Source organism: Hyla sarda, chromosome 3 (genome assembly GCF_029499605.1).
Source record: "Hyla sarda isolate aHylSar1 chromosome 3, aHylSar1.hap1, whole genome shotgun sequence".
Lineage (NCBI taxonomy): Eukaryota > Metazoa > Chordata > Amphibia > Anura > Hylidae > Hyla > Hyla sarda.
In genome coordinates this window covers 321,713,514-321,731,686 of record NC_079191.1, presented here as the reverse complement: position 1 = coordinate 321,731,686, position 18,173 = coordinate 321,713,514, and the positions used below count along the sequence as shown (strand labels likewise).

The 18,173-nt window shown below is 45.7% G+C and overlaps 1 protein-coding gene across 2 annotated transcripts in view; it reads right to left on the bottom strand.

Moving 5' to 3' along the window:
* The window catches only part of LOC130362543 (uncharacterized), a 56,822-nt gene extending 39,615 nt beyond the window's left edge, over nt 1–17,207 (bottom strand). Inside the window, exons 1-3 of one of the 2 annotated variants that reach the window (XM_056567196.1) lie at nt 17,103–17,207; nt 13,499–13,595; nt 11,601–11,651 (exon numbers count right to left, since the gene is read on the bottom strand). In XM_056567196.1, coding sequence (XP_056423171.1) covers nt 11,601–11,651 — 51 coding nt within the window. In that variant the 5' untranslated portion in view covers nt 13,499–13,595; nt 17,103–17,207. Of the gene's footprint in view, nt 1–11,600; nt 11,777–13,498; nt 13,596–17,102 lie in introns of those variants that run through there. The other variant, XM_056567197.1, reaches the window with a different exon arrangement.
* Between the last annotated feature and the right edge of the window lie 966 nt (nt 17,208–18,173).

Genomic DNA, 18,173 nt, shown 5'->3' with positions numbered 1-18,173 from the left:
ACGCTTTTTGGGGTTCGCCAATTATTACAGGCAATTTATTCCACATTTTTCTACCATTGTGGCTCCTATCGTGGCTTTAACCAAAAAAAATGCTGATCCCAAGTCCTGGCCTCCTCAAGCAGAAGACGCCTTTAAACGACTCAAGTCTGCCTTTTCTTCGGCTCCCGTCCTCTCCAGACCTGACCCTTCCAAACCCTTCCTATTGGAGGTTGATGCCTCCTCAGTGGGAGCTGGAGCTGTTCTTCTACAAAAAAATTCTTCCGGGCATGCTGTCACTTGTGGTTTTTTCTCTAGGACCTTCTCTCCAGCGGAGAGGAACTACTCCATCGGGGATCGAGAGCTTCTAGCCATTAAATTAGCACTTGAGGAATGGAGGCATCTGCTGGAGGGATCAAGTTCTCCTGTTATTATCTACACCGACCACAAGAACCTCTCCTACCTCCAGTCTGCCCAACGGCTGAATCCTCGCCAGGCCCGGTGGTCTCTGTTCTTTGCCCGATTTAATTTTGAGATTCACTTTCGTCCTGCCGATAAGAACATTAGGGCCGATGCTCTCTCTCGTTCCTCGGATGCCTCAGAAGTTGAACTCTCTCCGCAACACATCATTCCACCTGACTGCCTGATCTCCACTTCTCCTGCCTCCATCAGGCAGACTCCTCCAGGAAAGACCTTTGTTTCTCCTCGCCAACGCCTCGGAATCCTCAAATGGGGTCACTCCTCCCATCTCGCAGGTCATGCGGGTATCAAGAAATCTGTGCAACTCATCTCCCGCTTCTATTGGTGGCCGACTCTGGAGACGGATGTTGTGGACTTTGTGCGAGCCTGCACTATCTGTGCCCGGGATAAGACTCCTCGCCAGAAGCCCGCTGGTTTTCTTCATCCTCTGCCTGTCCCCGAACAGCCTTGGTCTCTGATTGGTATGGATTTTATTACTGATTTACCCCCTTCCCGTGGCAACACTGTTATTTGGGTGGTCGTTGATCGATTCTCCAAAATGGCACATTTCATCCCTCTTCCTGGTCTTCCTTCTGCGCCTCAGTTGGCTAAACAATTTTTTGTACACATTTTTCGTCTTCACGGATTGCCTACGCAGATTGTCTCGGATAGAGGCGTCCAATTCGTGTCTAAATTCTGGAGGGCTCTCTGTAAACAACTCAAGATTAAATTAAATTTTTCTTCTGCATATCATCCCCAGTCCAATGGACAAGTAGAAAGGATTAACCAGATCTTGGGTGATTATTTGCGACATTTTGTTTCCTCCCGCCAGGATGACTGGGCAGATCTCCTCCCATGGGCCGAATTCTCGTATAACTTCAGGGTCTCTGAGTCTTCCTCCAAATCCCCATTTTTCGTGGTGTACGGCCGTCACCCTCTTCCCCCCCTCCCTACTCCCTTGCCCTCTGGTCTGCCCGCTGTGGATGAAATTTCTCGTGACCTTTCCATCATATGGAGAGAGACCCAAAATTCTCTCTTACAGGCTTCATCACGCATGAAGAAGTTCGCGGATAAGAAAAGAAGAGCTCCCCCCGTTTTTTCCCCTGGAGACAAGGTATGGCTCTCCGCTAAATATGTCCGCTTCCGTGTCCCTAGCTACAAGTTGGGACCACGCTATCTTGGTCCTTTCAAAATTTTGTGTCAAATTAATCCTGTCTCTTATAAACTTCTTCTTCCTCCCTCTCTTCGTATCCCTAATGCCTTTCACGTCTCTCTTCTCAAACCACTCATCCTCAACCGTTTTTCTCCCAAGTCTGTTCCTCCCACTCCTGTTTCCGGCTCCTCGGACATCTTCTCGGTCAAAGAAATTTTAGCTGCCAAAAAGGTCAGAGGGAAAAATTTTTTTTTAGTGGACTGGGAGGGTTGTGGTCCTGAAGAGAGATCCTGGGAACCTGAGGACAACATCCTAGACAAAAGTCTGCTCCTCAGGTTCTCAGGCTCTAAGAAGAGGGGGAGACCCAAGGGGGGGGGTACTGTTACGCCGAGCGCTCCGGGTCCCCGCTCCTCCCCGGAGCGCTCGCTTCACTCTCCCCGCGGCAGCGCTCCGGTCACGTCCTCTGACCCGGGGCGCTGCGATTCCGCTGCCAGCCGGGATGCGATTCGCGATGCGGGTAGCGCCCGCTCGCGATGCGCACCCCGGCTCCCCTACCTGACTCGCTCTCCGTCTGTTCTGTCCCGGCGCGCGCGGCCCCGCTCCCTAGGGCGCGCGCGCGCCGGGTCTCTGCGATTTAAAGGGCCACTGCGCCGCTGATTGGCGCAGTGGTTCCAATTATTGTTTACACCTGTGCACTTCCCTATATCACCTCACTTCCCCTTCACTCCCTCGCCGGATCTTGTTGCCTTAGTGCCAGTGAAAGCGTTCCTTGTGTGTTCCTTGCCTGTGTTTCTAGACCTTCTGCCGTTGCCCCTGACTACGATCCTTGCTGCCTGCCCCGACCTTCTGCTACGTCCGACCTTGCTTTTGCCTACTCCCTTGTACCGCGCCTATCTTCAGCAGCCAGAGAGGTGAGCCGTTGCTAGTGGATACGACCTGGTCACTACCGCCGCAGCAAGACCATCCCGCTTTGCGGCGGGCTCTGGTGAAAACCAGTAGTGGCTTAGAACCGGTCCACTAGCACGGTCCACGCCAATCCCTCTCTGGCACAGAGGATCCACTACCTGCCAGCCGGCATCGTGACAATTCACACCCGTCTGATGAGAAAAAAGTGCAAATGATCAACCAAATGTGTGTGTGTAACAACTTAAAGGGGTTTTCCAGTGAAAATGAACTTATCCCCTATCCACAGGATAGCGGATAAGTATCTGATCGTGGGGGGTCTGACCATTGGGAACCCCATGATCTCAGTAAATGTGTGTGATAGATGGCACAAGGCTCATTTATTTGTATGGGAGCACCAGAGATGCAATAGTGCTGAATTGGGCATCTCTGGTGCTGACCATTCAAATTAATGGAGTGTGGCCCGTCTACTGCACACACTCTGAGAGCCGGGGCCTATGTCAGAGATCAACGGGGGTCCCAGCGGTCCGACTCCCTGTGGTAAGATACTTATCCCCATCCTGTGAATAGGGGATAAGTTCATTTTCACCAAAACAAGTATCATAAGCTCTGTGACATAAATGAACAATCAAGAAAACATATTACATTATACTCTATATATAGTGTAATCTAATAGTAAAGCACATTGTATTTCCTAATTTGCTGACATGACATCTGTTACAGTTCAGTCCCCTAATGAGTGCCTGTATTTCCTTTTCATTTATATAATGTAATTAAACAAACATTCACCCCTCCCCCGCTCCCTCATTTCTTCCCAGCAACCACTGTCCTCAGGTTCCCTTCTGGGAGATATCATTGTAACCAACAATAAGAAGATCATATGTTATGCTCAATTTTTAGTTATATTTATTTATTGTACTATTAATTGCACTAAATATTCTCTATAATAAATAGTAAAAATTATGTTAAACGAGAATTAATTTCATGCCATCTTCAATTTAAAGGGGTTATCCACCATATGGTGATATTAGTACGTACCTGGCAGGCAGTAATGAACATGCTTAGGAACATGCACTTGTCTTGGGGCTAAATTGCTATGTTGTGAGATTACCATAACGCTATGGCTAGCTTTTTGTGAACTGGTATTTCCTGTTTGTGTTTTATTTTTTTGACTACAAATCCCATCCATTTTCCTCCCTCCCACCCATTGAAACATAAATGAGCTGCATCCATCAAAAGACCTGTGGTTTTCAATCAGGGTGCCTACAGCTGTTGCATTAGTAGCAGATTGATCTCTCTTCCACCAAGCGATCCCTCCCCCCACTGAAGCAGACAGGCTCCCTGTCATCAGCTGACTAGTGAGTCAGGTCTCGGCTGCATTGCAACCTGGGAAAAATCTGAGACAACAGTCATTTTGTACGCTGGTAAAAATAAATATTGGGGTGAAAATCACAGAAGAATTGTTAGAAAACCATCACACACAGGTAGAGACACTATATTATGAACTACACTAACTGTGCAGCCCCTGTAGCATAGTCAAATAAACAAAATTCCTGGAATACCCCTTTAATAATAATTGGTGAATCATTAATATAAATGGATAGAGAATGTGGTGCTGTATAAAGAAGCTCAGCACTGTCATGGCACTGTAGAGTTACATGTAGGGGTGTCCAAGCCTAGAACTGGAGATGTGCGAACTTTTGAAAAATTCGATTGGCTGATTGACACAGCGTGGAGGTGTTGGCAGCATGAGGAGACCATATAGTTGCTGAATGACACAGCGTGGAGGTGTTGGCAGCATGAGGAGACCATATAGTGGCTGAATGACACAGTGTGGAGGTGTTGGCAGCATGAGGAGACCATATAGTGGCTGAGTGACACAACTCTGATGAGGCTGAAGCATGAGGAGAACATATAGCGGCTGAATGACAGCGCGGAGGTATTGGCAGCATGAGGAGACCATATAGTGGCTCAATGACACAGCTTGGATGAGGCTGTACCATGAGGAGACCATATAGTGGCTGAATGACACAGTTTGGATGAGGCTGAAGCATGAGGAGACCATATAGTGACTGAATGACACAGCGGGGAGGTGTTGGCAGCATGAGACCATATAGTGGCTGAATGACACAGTGTGGAGGTGTTAGCAGCATGAGGAGACCATATAGTGGCTGAATGGCACAGCCAGGAGTTGGCAGCAGCATGAGTAGACACTGGGCCTTCACAATTGTCAGGATTCGGCTTGGCAGGAGGTGGATCCTCTGTGCCAGAGAGGGATTGGCGTGGACCGTGTCGGTGGACCGGTTCTAAGTTGCTACTGGTATTCACCAGAGCCCGCCGCAAAGCGGGATGGCCTTGCAGCGGCGGTAGCAACCAGGTCGTATCCACCGGCAACGGCTCGACCTCTCTGACTGCTGAGATAAGCGCGGTACAAGGGAGTAGACAAGAGCAAGGTCGGACGTAGCAGAAGGTCAGGGCAGGCAGCAAGGATCGTAGTCAGGGGCAACGGCAGGAGGTCTGGAACACGGGCTAGGAACACACAAGGAAACGCTTTCACTGGCACAATGGCAACAAGATCCGGCAAGGAAGTGCAGGGGAAGTGAGGTAATATAGCCAGGGAGCAGGTGGAAACTAATTAGGGTGATTGGGCCAGGCACCAATCATTGGTGCACTGGCCCTTTAAATCTCAGAGAGCTGGCGCGCGCGCCCTAGAGAGCGGAGCCGCGCGCGCCAGAGCATGACAGCCGGGGACCGGGACAGGTGAGTGATTTGGGATGCGATTCGCGATCGGGCGCGTCCCGCTATGCGAATCGCATCCCCGCCGGCAATGTCAGTGCAGCGCTCCCGGTCAGCAGGTCTGATCGGGGCGCTGCAGGGAGAAAAACGCCGCGAGCGCTTCGGGGAGGAGCAGGGACCCAGAGCGCTCGGCGTAACAACATCCCTAAGATTATAAAATGAATTCTGAAATTTAAACCGAAAACTTTGGGTAGCTAGTGCTACTATAAAAAAAAATTATTCCCAGGCCCAGCAGCATCAGTAAACCATATATTGTTTGAATGACACAGGCTGGAGTTGGCTGAAGCATGAGGAGACCATATAGTGTCTGAATGGCACAGCCAGGATTTGGCAGCAGCATGAGTAGACATTAGGCCTTCACAATCCCTAAGATTATAAAATGAGTTCTGAAATTTAAACCGAAGATTTTGGGTAGCTAGTGCTACCATAACAAAAGATTTTATTCCCAGACCCAGGCCCAGCAGCATCAGTAAACCATATATTACCTGAATGACACAGCCTGTAGTTGGCAAAAGCATGAGGAGACCATTGAAATATAAGAATATGAAATAGAAGTTTAAGATTTTGAAATTGAAATTGAGGATTTTGAAATCCTTTCAAATCCTTTCAATTCCCTGGTTGGACTTGATGGACGTATGTCTTTTTTCAACCACACTAACTATGTAACTATGTAACTTTTAACTCCCAAGTTTTAGTGTCCCGGGCCCCGGCGTGTGAGTACAAAGGACCAAATGTAACAAGGAGTCACATGTCACATGGCAGCACAATGAAAGAGCCTGGAGGTGGCATCAGTAGGAGGAGACCATATAGTGGCTGAATGGCGCAGCCTGGAGTTGGCTGAAGCATGTGGAGACCATATAGTGTTTGAATGGCACAGCCTGGAGTTGGCGGCAGATGAGGAGACAATAGGGCCTCACAATCTCTAAGAATAAAAGATGAATTTTGAAATTTCCATTGAAGATGTATGGTACCTAGTGCTACCATAAACATATATAGGTAATGTCCTAGGCCCAGCAGCATCACTTAACCATGTAGTTGCTGAATCATACAGACAGGAGCAGGCAGCAGCATGAGTACACAAGAGCGGTTCACAACCCCTAACATTAAAAGGTGAATGTTGAAATCTCTATTGAAGATGCATGTTAGCTAGTGCTACCATCCAAAAATGTAAGGATTAAGCCCAGCAGCATCACTAAACCATGTAGTTGCTGAATGACACATACAGGAGCAGTAAGCAGCAGGAGTACATAAGAGGGTTTCATAACCCCTAAGATTGAGAGATCAATGTTGAAATCTCAATTAAGCATGTATGTAAGCTAGTGCTAACATCCAAAAATTTAGGGCCCAAGCCCAGCAGCATCAGTAAGCCAAGTAGTTCCTGAAAGACACAGTCAGGAGCAGTCAGCAGCAGTACTCAAGAGGGTTTCATAACTCCCAAGATTGAAAGATCAATGTTAAAATCTCTTTTGGAGAGGTATGTTACCTTGTGCTATCATCAAATAATTTAAGGTCCAAGCCCAGCAGCCTCACTAAGCCTAGTAGTTCCTGAAACACACAGCCTGGAGCAGGCATCAGCATGAGTTTACAAGAGGGCTTCACAACCCCTAACATTGAAATGTTAATGTTGAAATCTGTATAGAAGATGTATGTCAGCTAGCGCTAACATAAAAAAAATTTAGGCACAGGCCCAACAGCATCAGTAAGCCAAGTAGTTCCTGAAAGACACAGTCAGGAGCAGGCAGCAGCAGTACTCAAGAGGGTTTCATAACTCCCAAGATTGAAAGATCAATGTTAAAATCTCTATTGGAGAGGTATGTTACCTCGTGCTATCATCAAATAATTTAAGGTCCAAGCCCAGCAGCCTCACTAAGCCTAGTAGTTCCTGAAACACACAGCCTGGAGCAGGCATCAGCATGAGTTTACAAGAGGGCTTCACAACCCCTAACATTAAAATGTTAATGTTGAAATCTGTATAGAAGATGTATGTCAGCTAGCGCTAACATCAAAAAAATTTAGGCACAGGCCCAGCAGCATCAATAAACCATATAGTTGCTGAAAAACACAGCCTGGATCAGGCAGCAGCAGAAGTACACAAGAGGGCTTAATAACCCCTAACATTAAAATGTGAATATTGAAATCTGAATAGAAGATGCATGTTAGCTAGTGCTAACATCAACAAATTTTAGGCACAGGCACAGCAGCATCAATAAACCAAGTAGTTCCTGAAACACACAGCCTGGATCAGGCAGCAGGATGCGTACATGAGAGGGCTTCACAACCCCTAACATAAAAAGATCAATGTTGAAATCTCTATTGAGCATGTATGTTTGCTAGTGCTACCATTAAAAAATTGTAGGTAATATCCAAGACAGTCCCACCAGCATCAGAAAACAATATATTGGTTGAATGACACAGCCTGGAGGTGGGGAAAGCATAAGGAGACAATATAGTGGCTTAATGGCACAGCCTGGAGTTGGCAGAAGCATATGGGGACAAAATAGTGGCTGAATGAAACAGCCTGGAGGTGGCAGCAGCAGCATCAGGAGTCCTGAAAATGACCCGGTGACAGAGTGGTGCGGTGGGTGGCAATACCAGTACCCGGTGATGAAGGTGGCTGGAATGTTTGTAACTGGGGAGCAGGGCCTTAAATCTGTTTGGCACTATCTATATTTGTGAAGTGTTGGTGTAGCACCATGTTCAATCTACTCTGATTCATCAGGCATTGGTGAGTGGAAATCCTGACTGATCCATGCCTGATTCATCTTCACAAAGTTCAGTCTCTCCACATTTTTCATGGACAGACGATTTCTCCTTGGGGTGACTATGGCCCCGCCGCACTAAACACCCGCTCTGATGGCACACTACTGGCTGGGCAGGACAGCTTTTCCAGGGCAAACTCTGCTTGTTGCAGCCATAAATCAAGTTTGGCTGCCCAGAAGTCCAGCAGATCTTCAAGGTTTGTTGGCATGGCCATGTCAAGGTATGCCACCACATGCTGGTTCAGGTCCTGCTCCATGTCTACCTGCTGCTGATGAGTTGCTTCACTAGGCGGGTGAAGAAAGGTACTCATCAGCGACTGTAGACTCAGGCTGCTGCTTATGGAGCTGGTACCGCTCCTGCCACCCCACCCCTCCCCAGCAGCCATGGCAGTAGAAAGGGAGCACAGAGGGCCCCCGAGTAAGACCTGCGAGAGGATGGACGATGGCCCCGATAGGCATCGGCCAACTGACTACATAGGATGCCTTTGTAGTAGGTCATTTTGTCCTCCCTCTCAGTGGGTGTAAAAAAGGCCCCTATTTTGTGGCGGTAGCGAGGGTCCAATAAGGTGGAGAGCCAGAAGTCATCCCGCTGCTGAATGGTGACAATTCGGCTGTCTCTACGCAAGCAAGTTAGCATGCATCGTGCCATTTGTGCAAGTGACTCAGAGGGACTCCTTGCCTCCACTGCATACTGCCACGGTGTGTCTGGGTCCTCTGTCTCGCCTTCCTCATAACCCTTTAGCTCTTCTAGCTGCTCCTCCTCTCCTTTTATTTTGAACTTTTATTTTGGGGGAGAGGCTTTTCTTTTTTTTACATTTATTGCCTTGTCCCCATAGGGCAGTGTTTTCCACAGTGTGCCTCCAGTTGTTTCAAAACTAGAACTCCCAGCATGCCCAGACAGCCAATGGCTGTAGAGCATGCTGGGAGTTGTAGTTTTGTAACAGCTGCAGGCACACAAATGTAAGCTTTTTTTTTAACTTCTGGACACTGATTAATGCTATGCTTTAGGAGGCTATAGCACAGCTCTGATCAGTGTTATTGGCGCTCCATTTCTACAGGCTGCTGAGGCTGCCTGCATTATTGGAGGGCCGATCACACAGGACGGACAAAGGTAGGGAACCTCCGCCTGTCCTCTCAGCTGATCCGGATCCCACGGGTGTCCCGATCAGCTCCACTGAGCTACCGCAGATGTATTTCAGCATTTTAGACACCGCAATCAACTTTGATTGTGCTGTCTAAAGGGTTAATGCCAGACATCACATGGGTCAGTGATGTCCGGAATTAGCCAGCATGAAGCAAGCTCAGCTCCTGAGCTCGCATCAAACGCCTGCCGCACGGCTGCACCATTTACACACGTGTAAGGGTTAAGTCACCTCCTCCCAGCGCTCTCGGCACTGCTGGGAGGAGTGACAGAGGGCCTGGACCGCGCCGCACGAAACCTGGGGAAGGGGGGGGGGCTGGAACAAGCCGCACGAGGCCGGGGGGTGTAGCACCGGTGTGAGGTGCCGGCACTCACACCGGAGTGAGTGTAAGTTGAAAACCACGCCCCTATTTTAGGCCATGCCCACTGAAATTATCGGCAGGAAATTCCCTTAGTCGAAAAGGCTGAAAGGGGCATTTTCAGGCGATAATTTTCGGCGGCCGAAATTTCGGTGCATCCCTAATTTTTACACAACCAGATTAAACACGTGTGCCATGCAGGGCGCATGGCTCAGCCTTTCCAGTCGCAGTACACGCAAGATGTTCTTCCCGTTGTCAGTCACCATGGTTCCCATTTCCAGTTTTCGTGGAGTCAAACCATAGAAAAAGATGCATCTCCAACAGTAACTTTGTATGTTGTTATTAAAGCTAGATCCACACTGCAGTTTACGTTTCAGTAGTTTCCGTAATATAGTTTTTTTCTGAACTATTCTGTCCAGCAATAAAACATATGCCGTATATTTCAATGATTTTTTTTTTTTTTTTTTAATAATGTAAGGCATGGCATACAGTAGAATCTATTGTTAGCATCCATTCAATTTATACAGTTTTATCCTGGCCTATAGGTCCTTTATTCCAGATGATTATTGGCTAAATGAGTCTTAACTGGACTGTGTAAAAAGGCTAGAGAAAAGCTGACAAAATGACAAGACTCTTACTTGTCGGCTGATCACATCTTTTGCGCAGACAATCAAATATATACCAGTATTGGCTGCACATTGCCCGATGTAAACAGAGAATGTGTGGCCCTATGAACAATACAACGTATTCAGAATGAAGGCTCAATAAACAAGCACTGATCACTGAGATGAACTCTTATTATTGTGCCCTGGTCAGCCAAGTCTTGAAGGGCCTTAAAGAAGTTGTCCACCTTTAACAATTTTTTTTAAATAAAACCCTGCAAACCCAATACATGTTACCCTGTCTCCTCCATAGCAATACACTGCAAGGAGCAAGGAGTGCAGGCACAGTGGAAGAGGCAGAGTGATGTGTATTGTCATGTCCTCCTCCATGGGCAGCCATGTATGGGCGATAGTAGTCCAGCTGCATACAGGGGCGGGGGACTGAGCCGAATCGGAGGTCTATGATGTGAGAGGATGGATCTTCAGTGAAACCTCACTGTAGGTCTAAGTAATACAATATATTCACTGCAGGGTTTTATTAAAAAATAACAGAATACAACTACAGAATGACAACTTCCTTTCAGTTCTTGGAGACTATTACAAAAGTAACAATGCAAGTACAGTAGATACAGGAGGCACTCACCACCGGAAATAGTGCAAGATTCCGTTTCTTTATTGCGTTAGTGCAGGAAAACCGGACAAGTGTGGACGCAGCCTGCTGTATCCACTGTACTTGCTTTCCTACATGAATCTTACCCTTTGGGATTGAGCACTGAGAACGGGACTTCATGCATTTGTGGTGAACCCTTTACTGCCCCCTACAACATGTCAGTAATCTCTGTGGAAGTGCTATATTTGTGCTAAGCTGTGCCAGTCTATTCCTTCCGGCATGTTGTGACAAAAGTAACAACAATTTTACCTTCTTAGTTAGTTACTTTGGCAAAAATGGCCAACATAACAAAATAGATGCTAATATCTCTGTCACTTAAAGAAAGTATTGCCTGCTGCTCTAACTTCTTATTTATAAATATAAAGGATGTTTTTTACTTTTACCTTATGGGTTGAAATCACTAGGGAACACATGAACATTCTTTACTGTCTAAAGGTCTATAAAAATCTGTTTATAGTTCTTATTAATCTTTCCTTTAATATTGTTATATAAATGATAACCTTGAATGTAAAGGAAATGTATACAAATATCAGTGTTTCTGGATTTTACTATATTGTCTATTACAATTGTATGGCTTCTAATAACAATTATACACATTCCGGACAAAACCTTATCCTGATAAAGCAGCTGCCCTGTCTATCGGCATAGATCTGGGGAATATTTATCATGAATACAGTTTATACAACAGAACACCTGGGCTGCAGACTATAAAACGGAAAGATTTTTTTTTAAACTTAAAGGGGAAATGAAAGAATATGTTATAAAAGAGAAACCCTTCTTACCTTGTCCTCTCGTTGCTTCAGCTTTTCTCTCAGTTTAGGTGCACGCATCATCTAAATAAATCATGATTTTACATCACTCATCTCGACTGCAGGAAGCAAGCAGTCTCCTAGCAACTAATGACAACTGGTCACCACGACCTGAAGGCCCACGGAGTATTATTACCAAGCTGAGCTCTATACAGCTTATTCTGTGAAATAATACAATGTTACTCTTACCTAGTGCACTGCAGGCTATTTACCTCATGAGTATTTTAGCCTCAAAGACACAAAACAAATCCTAGTAAATATTATACATCAGTGCATCAGTAAATTTACATGCTCTATGCTCTGTAATATTGGTGTTTGAATACAAAAAAAATCTTACAACCTTTTACTACCCCAAAACTTCTGGACATTTGATTCCATGTGATGATGCAGGTATGTAGGAAGTGGAAGCTGCCAATCTATCTCATTGTTTGAAACATTTACATTCTGGACCATTGCTATTGAAAACCAATGAACTGCTCATCTTAATAGATAATATTCATAGTGCTTTCTGCGGAGAGTACTCTTTTAACAGTAGCAGCATCAGTGTTTTATATGCATTTATAGTAGTGAAAAGTAATACTATCAAGGTGAAACTCTGGACACAGTCTTAAAATGTCCCTGTCATTAAAAAAATAAATAATAATAATAATAGTAATAATTTTAACAGGTCAAAGAAACATGTCAAGAATTTTGATCAGTCGGGGTCTCATCCGAACAAGCTGTGTTTCACAAGATGGCCACATAGAGTTTTAAAGGGGCCGCCTAGTGAAGCTGGATGGAAATGGTTAAAGGAGTACTCTGGTGCAGAGTATTCCTGCTCCGTCCTGCCCGGGCTGCAAAAAAAATGAAAATAAACCATCACTCCCCTTCCTGGGTTCCCACGGAGCGCCACTACAGCGGATCGGTCCTCCAGTCCATCCTCTTCATACTTCCGTGTGTAATGAAGCGTCACATGGCGCTCAGCCTATTGCCGGCCGCCGCGATGTTCAGCCTCGGCCGGCGATAGGGTGAGCGCCATGTGACGCTTCGTTAAACACAGAAGTATGAAGAGGATGGATCGGAGGACCGATCAGCTGTAGTGGCACTCCGCGGGAACCCAGGAAGGTGAGAGATGGTTTATTTTCATTTTTTTTGCAGCCCGGGCAGGAGGGAGCAGGAATACTCTTCACCAGAGTACTCCTTTAAGCACACACTGCTCCCCACTCATTATAGTGATCCTAGGGGTCCATTCACTGTTAACCTAACAGATCGAAAATGTCTGTCACATGTCAAAAGTTTTTATTTTTTTTTTGTTTTTTTTTCATGACAAGGGCAAGTTTACTTTTTGTTTGTTTTGTTTTGTAGAGCAATGAAAAGTTTTGATCGATCAAAGTCTGAATGTTCAGACTTATCCTGATGACTATGCAACAGAGACAGCCTTTTAATTCAAGTCTATAGGAGTTTTTAAAATGACAGGTACACTTTTAGATTTTTCTTTTTTAGGATTGTTCTCAGAATCTCCAAAACATTATCCACAACACACTAAGAATTTAGATGTAAATGATGAAAACTTTTATTGATCATAACATATCACCAATAGATGTAATAAAACACATACTGCAGCCAATATGGGGAAATGTCTATTTTGATTTCAAAATAATAGATGATGTTTTGGTCCGTCTTGGAACTTTATCAAGTCATATCCTGTAGGACATGCCATGTAGCAGAAAGAACACTATGATCACTGCTATGGTATACCTACTAAGACATGCAATAGGTGCTCTCCTATAGAAAACAAGCAGTTTTGCAGTGTTCTTCTTGAAGACTAATAGTATCAGGATGTAAAAGCCTATGTTAACCATTGTGCAAGTTCAATGACTTCTTTCTCTTACCTTTGGTTGAAGTATTACCAATCTTTATAAAGGATATCAATGATGTACTCAGAAAACTGTATGACCTTCAATTGAAAACAGACATGATGCTGGCCACCTGCAATGTAGAATCGCTTTATGCTTTTACATGTCATGAAGACAGACTCAATGTAGTTAGGGTTCTTATTGTGTACAAGTTTACTAGATCCAAATTTTTGTGACTTTTTTTATTCAGGCATAAGGATTTGTAGTTTCCCATAAATTTTTATTTTATATTTTGAAAAACCTTCAACCTACAGCTCCATGGGGGTTTATTGTGCACCCTGATATGCAAATGTATTCTGGGGGCTTTGGCGAGGGGTATGTTCTTTGTGGACCTAGTACCTGGGATTGAAAAAGTCTGGGTGCAATATATAGATGACATCTTAGACTACATACATCTGCAAGTACCATACTTCATGCATTATCCATGTACCCTTGCCATCCTTATTCAAATATTCAAGAATGGCCAATTTTTGAGAACCTGCAGGATTTTCTCATATTATTTGGGAAACCAAATTAAAGAGTGTGTTTTAAGAAATGGGGATAAAGCCACTGCAATATCCAGAGAGCTTAGGTATGTGCTAAAAATAGTACCTGGCATTTCCTTCTTCAAGTGAAGGTTAACAGGTTTGGTCATGACAAAGTGAGATTTTTGTGATGTCTTAAAAGACTTCTGTGATACAAAAATATTGGCCTCCATTGATGTCCTATTACACTTTGTCCTTCTAAACATTATGGAAGGCATGTACTTTGACAAAGAACCTAGGGGACATTTTGATCCATAAGTACCAGGTCACAACTCCAGCTCCAGCATTTGGATCTAAAAGTCCAAAATGGGGCTCTTACACATGTGGCACTGGTACGAAGGGTACAAACCTACCAGATTACTCATCAGTATGCCCATGTAATAAAATACATGTGGGTCTTACAAGCAGGGAATTCCGGAGACGGGTACAAGAGCATATCCATTATATAATGGCAGTAGAACAATGTAATGATTTTTCACAACTAAAAACGGAAGACATTCAAGAAATTGCTCATGACTGAGACACTTCACAAAATAGGACCAAGTGAGGGGAGTAACAATAAGTGTCACATATTAAAAGTTAGTCCTAGGCAGCCTGGTGCCTCACTAGTTATAATAATCTAGTGCCAACATATTATACTGTACTTTAGGATTAGCTGTAAATCAGATCAAAGAAAAAGATCAATGAGGTGATATTAGTAATATTAGTCAGGTTTCTGCCTGTAAGAACTTACAGTGACAGTTGTCATGCTGCATGTGTGTGAATATGACCCAGGGCAGCATGACCAGAGTATCCTGGTTTCCTCCAATGCTTAAATATATAGGTTAATTGGCTTCCTAGGAAATTGGCGCTAGATGTGTGGGAGTTTGGATTGTGCACACCACTGTGAGTTGTCCCTAATATGTTGAAATATATTTCGGTCACTGCACTGCAGGATATTTAGATATTATCTAAACAATGGTAAATTAATAATGATCATTGATTTTGATGGTTACATACAGTGCTCAGAAACTACTCCTAAAAACTTCCCTGACCCCTACCAACAACTACAAACTTGCTAGCTTGTAGGCTCGCAATAAATCATAATGTCACCTCAAAAAGGAAGTTATCTTTGCTTGTGCTGTGTTAGGAGAGAGGTATTCCCTTGACATGCTGCAAGAAGTTGTAATGATCTGAAAAAGTGCTGGCTGTTTTGGTGGCTCTACCATCCCTGCCCTATTTAACTGTGCCAATGACTTTCTGCTCCTCCGCTATTGTTGCCTGGGCTCCCAGAGGACTATTGCTGCAAGAGCGACCTGAGCGGAACTCAGACTAGCTACAGGGGCAAGCATGAGTAAGACCAGGACTTTGATGGACTCTAGGAAGTCGCTTTTTCCACAGTTTGTGCCCCTAAGTTAAAGGGGTACTCCGGCGCTAAGACATCTTATCCCCTAAGGATAGGGGATAAGATGCCTGACCGTGGGGGTCCTGCCGCTGGGGACCCCCGTGATCTTCCACGCCGCACCCCGTTAGCATCAGCCCCCGGAGCGTGCTCGCTCCGGGTCTGATTACTAGCGATCACGGGGACGGAGCATAGTAACGTCATGGCTCCGCCCCCTCAATGCAAGCCTATGGAGGGGGCGTGACAGCTTTCACGACCCCTCCGTAGGCTTGCACTGAGGGGGCGGAGTGTGACATCACACGGGGGTGGAGCAGTGACGTCACTATGCTCCGTCCCTGTGATCGCTAGTAATCAGACCCAGAGTGAGCACGCTCCGGGGGCTGATGCTAACGGGGTGCAGCGTGGAAGATCACGGGGGTCCCCAGTGGCAGGCCCCCCGCGGTCAGGCATCTTATCCCCTATCCTTAGGGGATAAGATGTCTTAGTGCCGGAGTACCCCTTTAATTTTGTCCAGTGACATCGTTGGATATTTATTAATAATGTCTTTATTTGCTGTTTTATGCTATGGTTGCACAAGGTACATATTTGCACACGGCATATATTTTGCAACAGGCACATACCGTATTTATCAGCACCCCCATTTTAACAGGGAAATTTAAGTTAAAAGACTTAGACTAAATGCCATATCATCCCCCCAACTTTCCCCTGCACCTCAGTTTGGTCCTCACCCAAGTGTCACATCATTCCTTCCCTTTTATCAGTCCCTGTGCCACATTTACACCCCTTTCCCCCCCCCATTACCCCATAATTCCCCCACCCTCTCATAATTCCCCCCTCTCATCACCCCCATCATTCTCCCACCCTCTCATCATTCCTCATTGTCTCATCATCCCCCCCCCTCATCATGTCCCCGTCTCAGCATCCCCTCACCCTGCCTCATCATCTCCCTTTTTCCCCTGATTTTTATTGTTTTCTTTTATCTTCCTCACCTAGCCGCACCCCGGCAGGCCAGGTCCGGCGGCGGGTCTTGCAGGCTGTGCGGTAGTGAAGCAGGAGAGTGACGTTCTCTGCCGGCTCTGCTGCACAGCATCAGGGACGTCACTTTTCATTCAATGCTGCTGCCGCTGGTCACTGTTCCAAGGTGGCCGCAGCAGGGCTGTTTCCACTTTGACCAGCGGCGGCTGCAGGGAATAATGATTGACGTCCCTGATGCTGTGCAGTGGAGCCGGCAGAGGACATCACTCTCCTGATTCACTGACCGCACAGCCGGCAAGATCCACTGCCTGATAAAAAAAAATACAATAAAAAAATAAAATAAAAAGCAGGGGGAGAAGGGACGCAAGGAAAATAAAAAATAAAAAGCAGAGCGGGGAGAAGTCTGAACCCGCAGAAACCACCACTGGCCTCTGATTTAAAGTGGCCATGGCCGGGCTGCTAACCTTTAACAAGCAGCCCCTGCTATGGCCACTTTAAGTCAGTGACCAGCACATTTTGGGGGGAAAACGCCAAGAAAAACGCCAATTCTGCCGCATGGCTTTTTTTGGCCAAAAAATGCTGCGGCCAGATGTTAGCTGTAAATCAAAGAGAAATCGTTAAAAAAAAATCCACTTGGTGTTTTTCAGTTCGTACTTGTGTATTTCCAGCTCTCCCTCAGAGATTAATGGAGGACACTTACCGACTCCCATGCATTGGGAGATCTGGAGCACCATGCAGGAGACTGCAGGTGGTCCCAGCGTCTGGACCCCCAGCGATCAGCTACTCATCCTCTGTCCTGTGGATAAGGGATAAGTTAGTTTTCAATGCACAACCCCCTTTTTTTTTTTTTAACTGTTTTTATTGCAATGTAAGTGCTCAACACAGTACATACAAAAAAACATCATCAAAGTATATAGTGAGTCATTCGGGTACCGTTCGGCAGGCACGCCGGAAAAAGAGCGACATCTTATAGTGCAATAGTAGCAGATACATTAGCAATGAACCACAACTAAAACAGATAATAACAGTGTAAACCAACCACTATATAGTGGGAACATGATAACTTCGGAAGAGGGAACAAGGACAAAACAAAGACAAGACAAGACAAACACATAACAGCACACAAACCCATCCAGGTCAGGGGGAAGGGAGGGGGGGGGGGGAGAGAGGGGGGGAAAAGGTGGGAAGGCGGAGAATAAGGGGGAGAGTAGTAGCAAGGGACAGGCAAGAGGAGAGGAATCAAGTAGCTGGGGAGGAAGAATGGGACATGAGGTGGTCTCTAACGGCAGAAAACAGTGTATTGAACATGGGGGGAGGTGCACCAGGCAGATTTTATGGAACTTGGCAGGGTTCTTACGATGTTTATAAACTAAATACTCATAATTCACCGTGGCGTTGACAAGGGCTTTCCAGCTGGCTAGCGTGGGGGTTCTAGGGTCCATCCAACGCAACGCTATGGCCTTGCGAGCAAGGAACAAAACCTCTCTGAGAAATATAACCTCTGTAGGTGTCCACTGTTCCTCATCAAAGAGACCCAGGAGACAATGTTTCGGAAGTAACGGGATCGGACGCTGCATCAATGTATTGATAAAATGTACAACATCGGACCAGAATGAACCTATATAATGGCAAGACCACATCATGTGCATAAAATCAGAGTCAGGGTTCCCACAACGGTGACAAGAGGAGTCAGGTCGTCTACCCATTTTAGTCAAGCATATCGGGGTGAGGTACGACTGTTGGAACACGTACAGCTGTACCAAGCGATTAT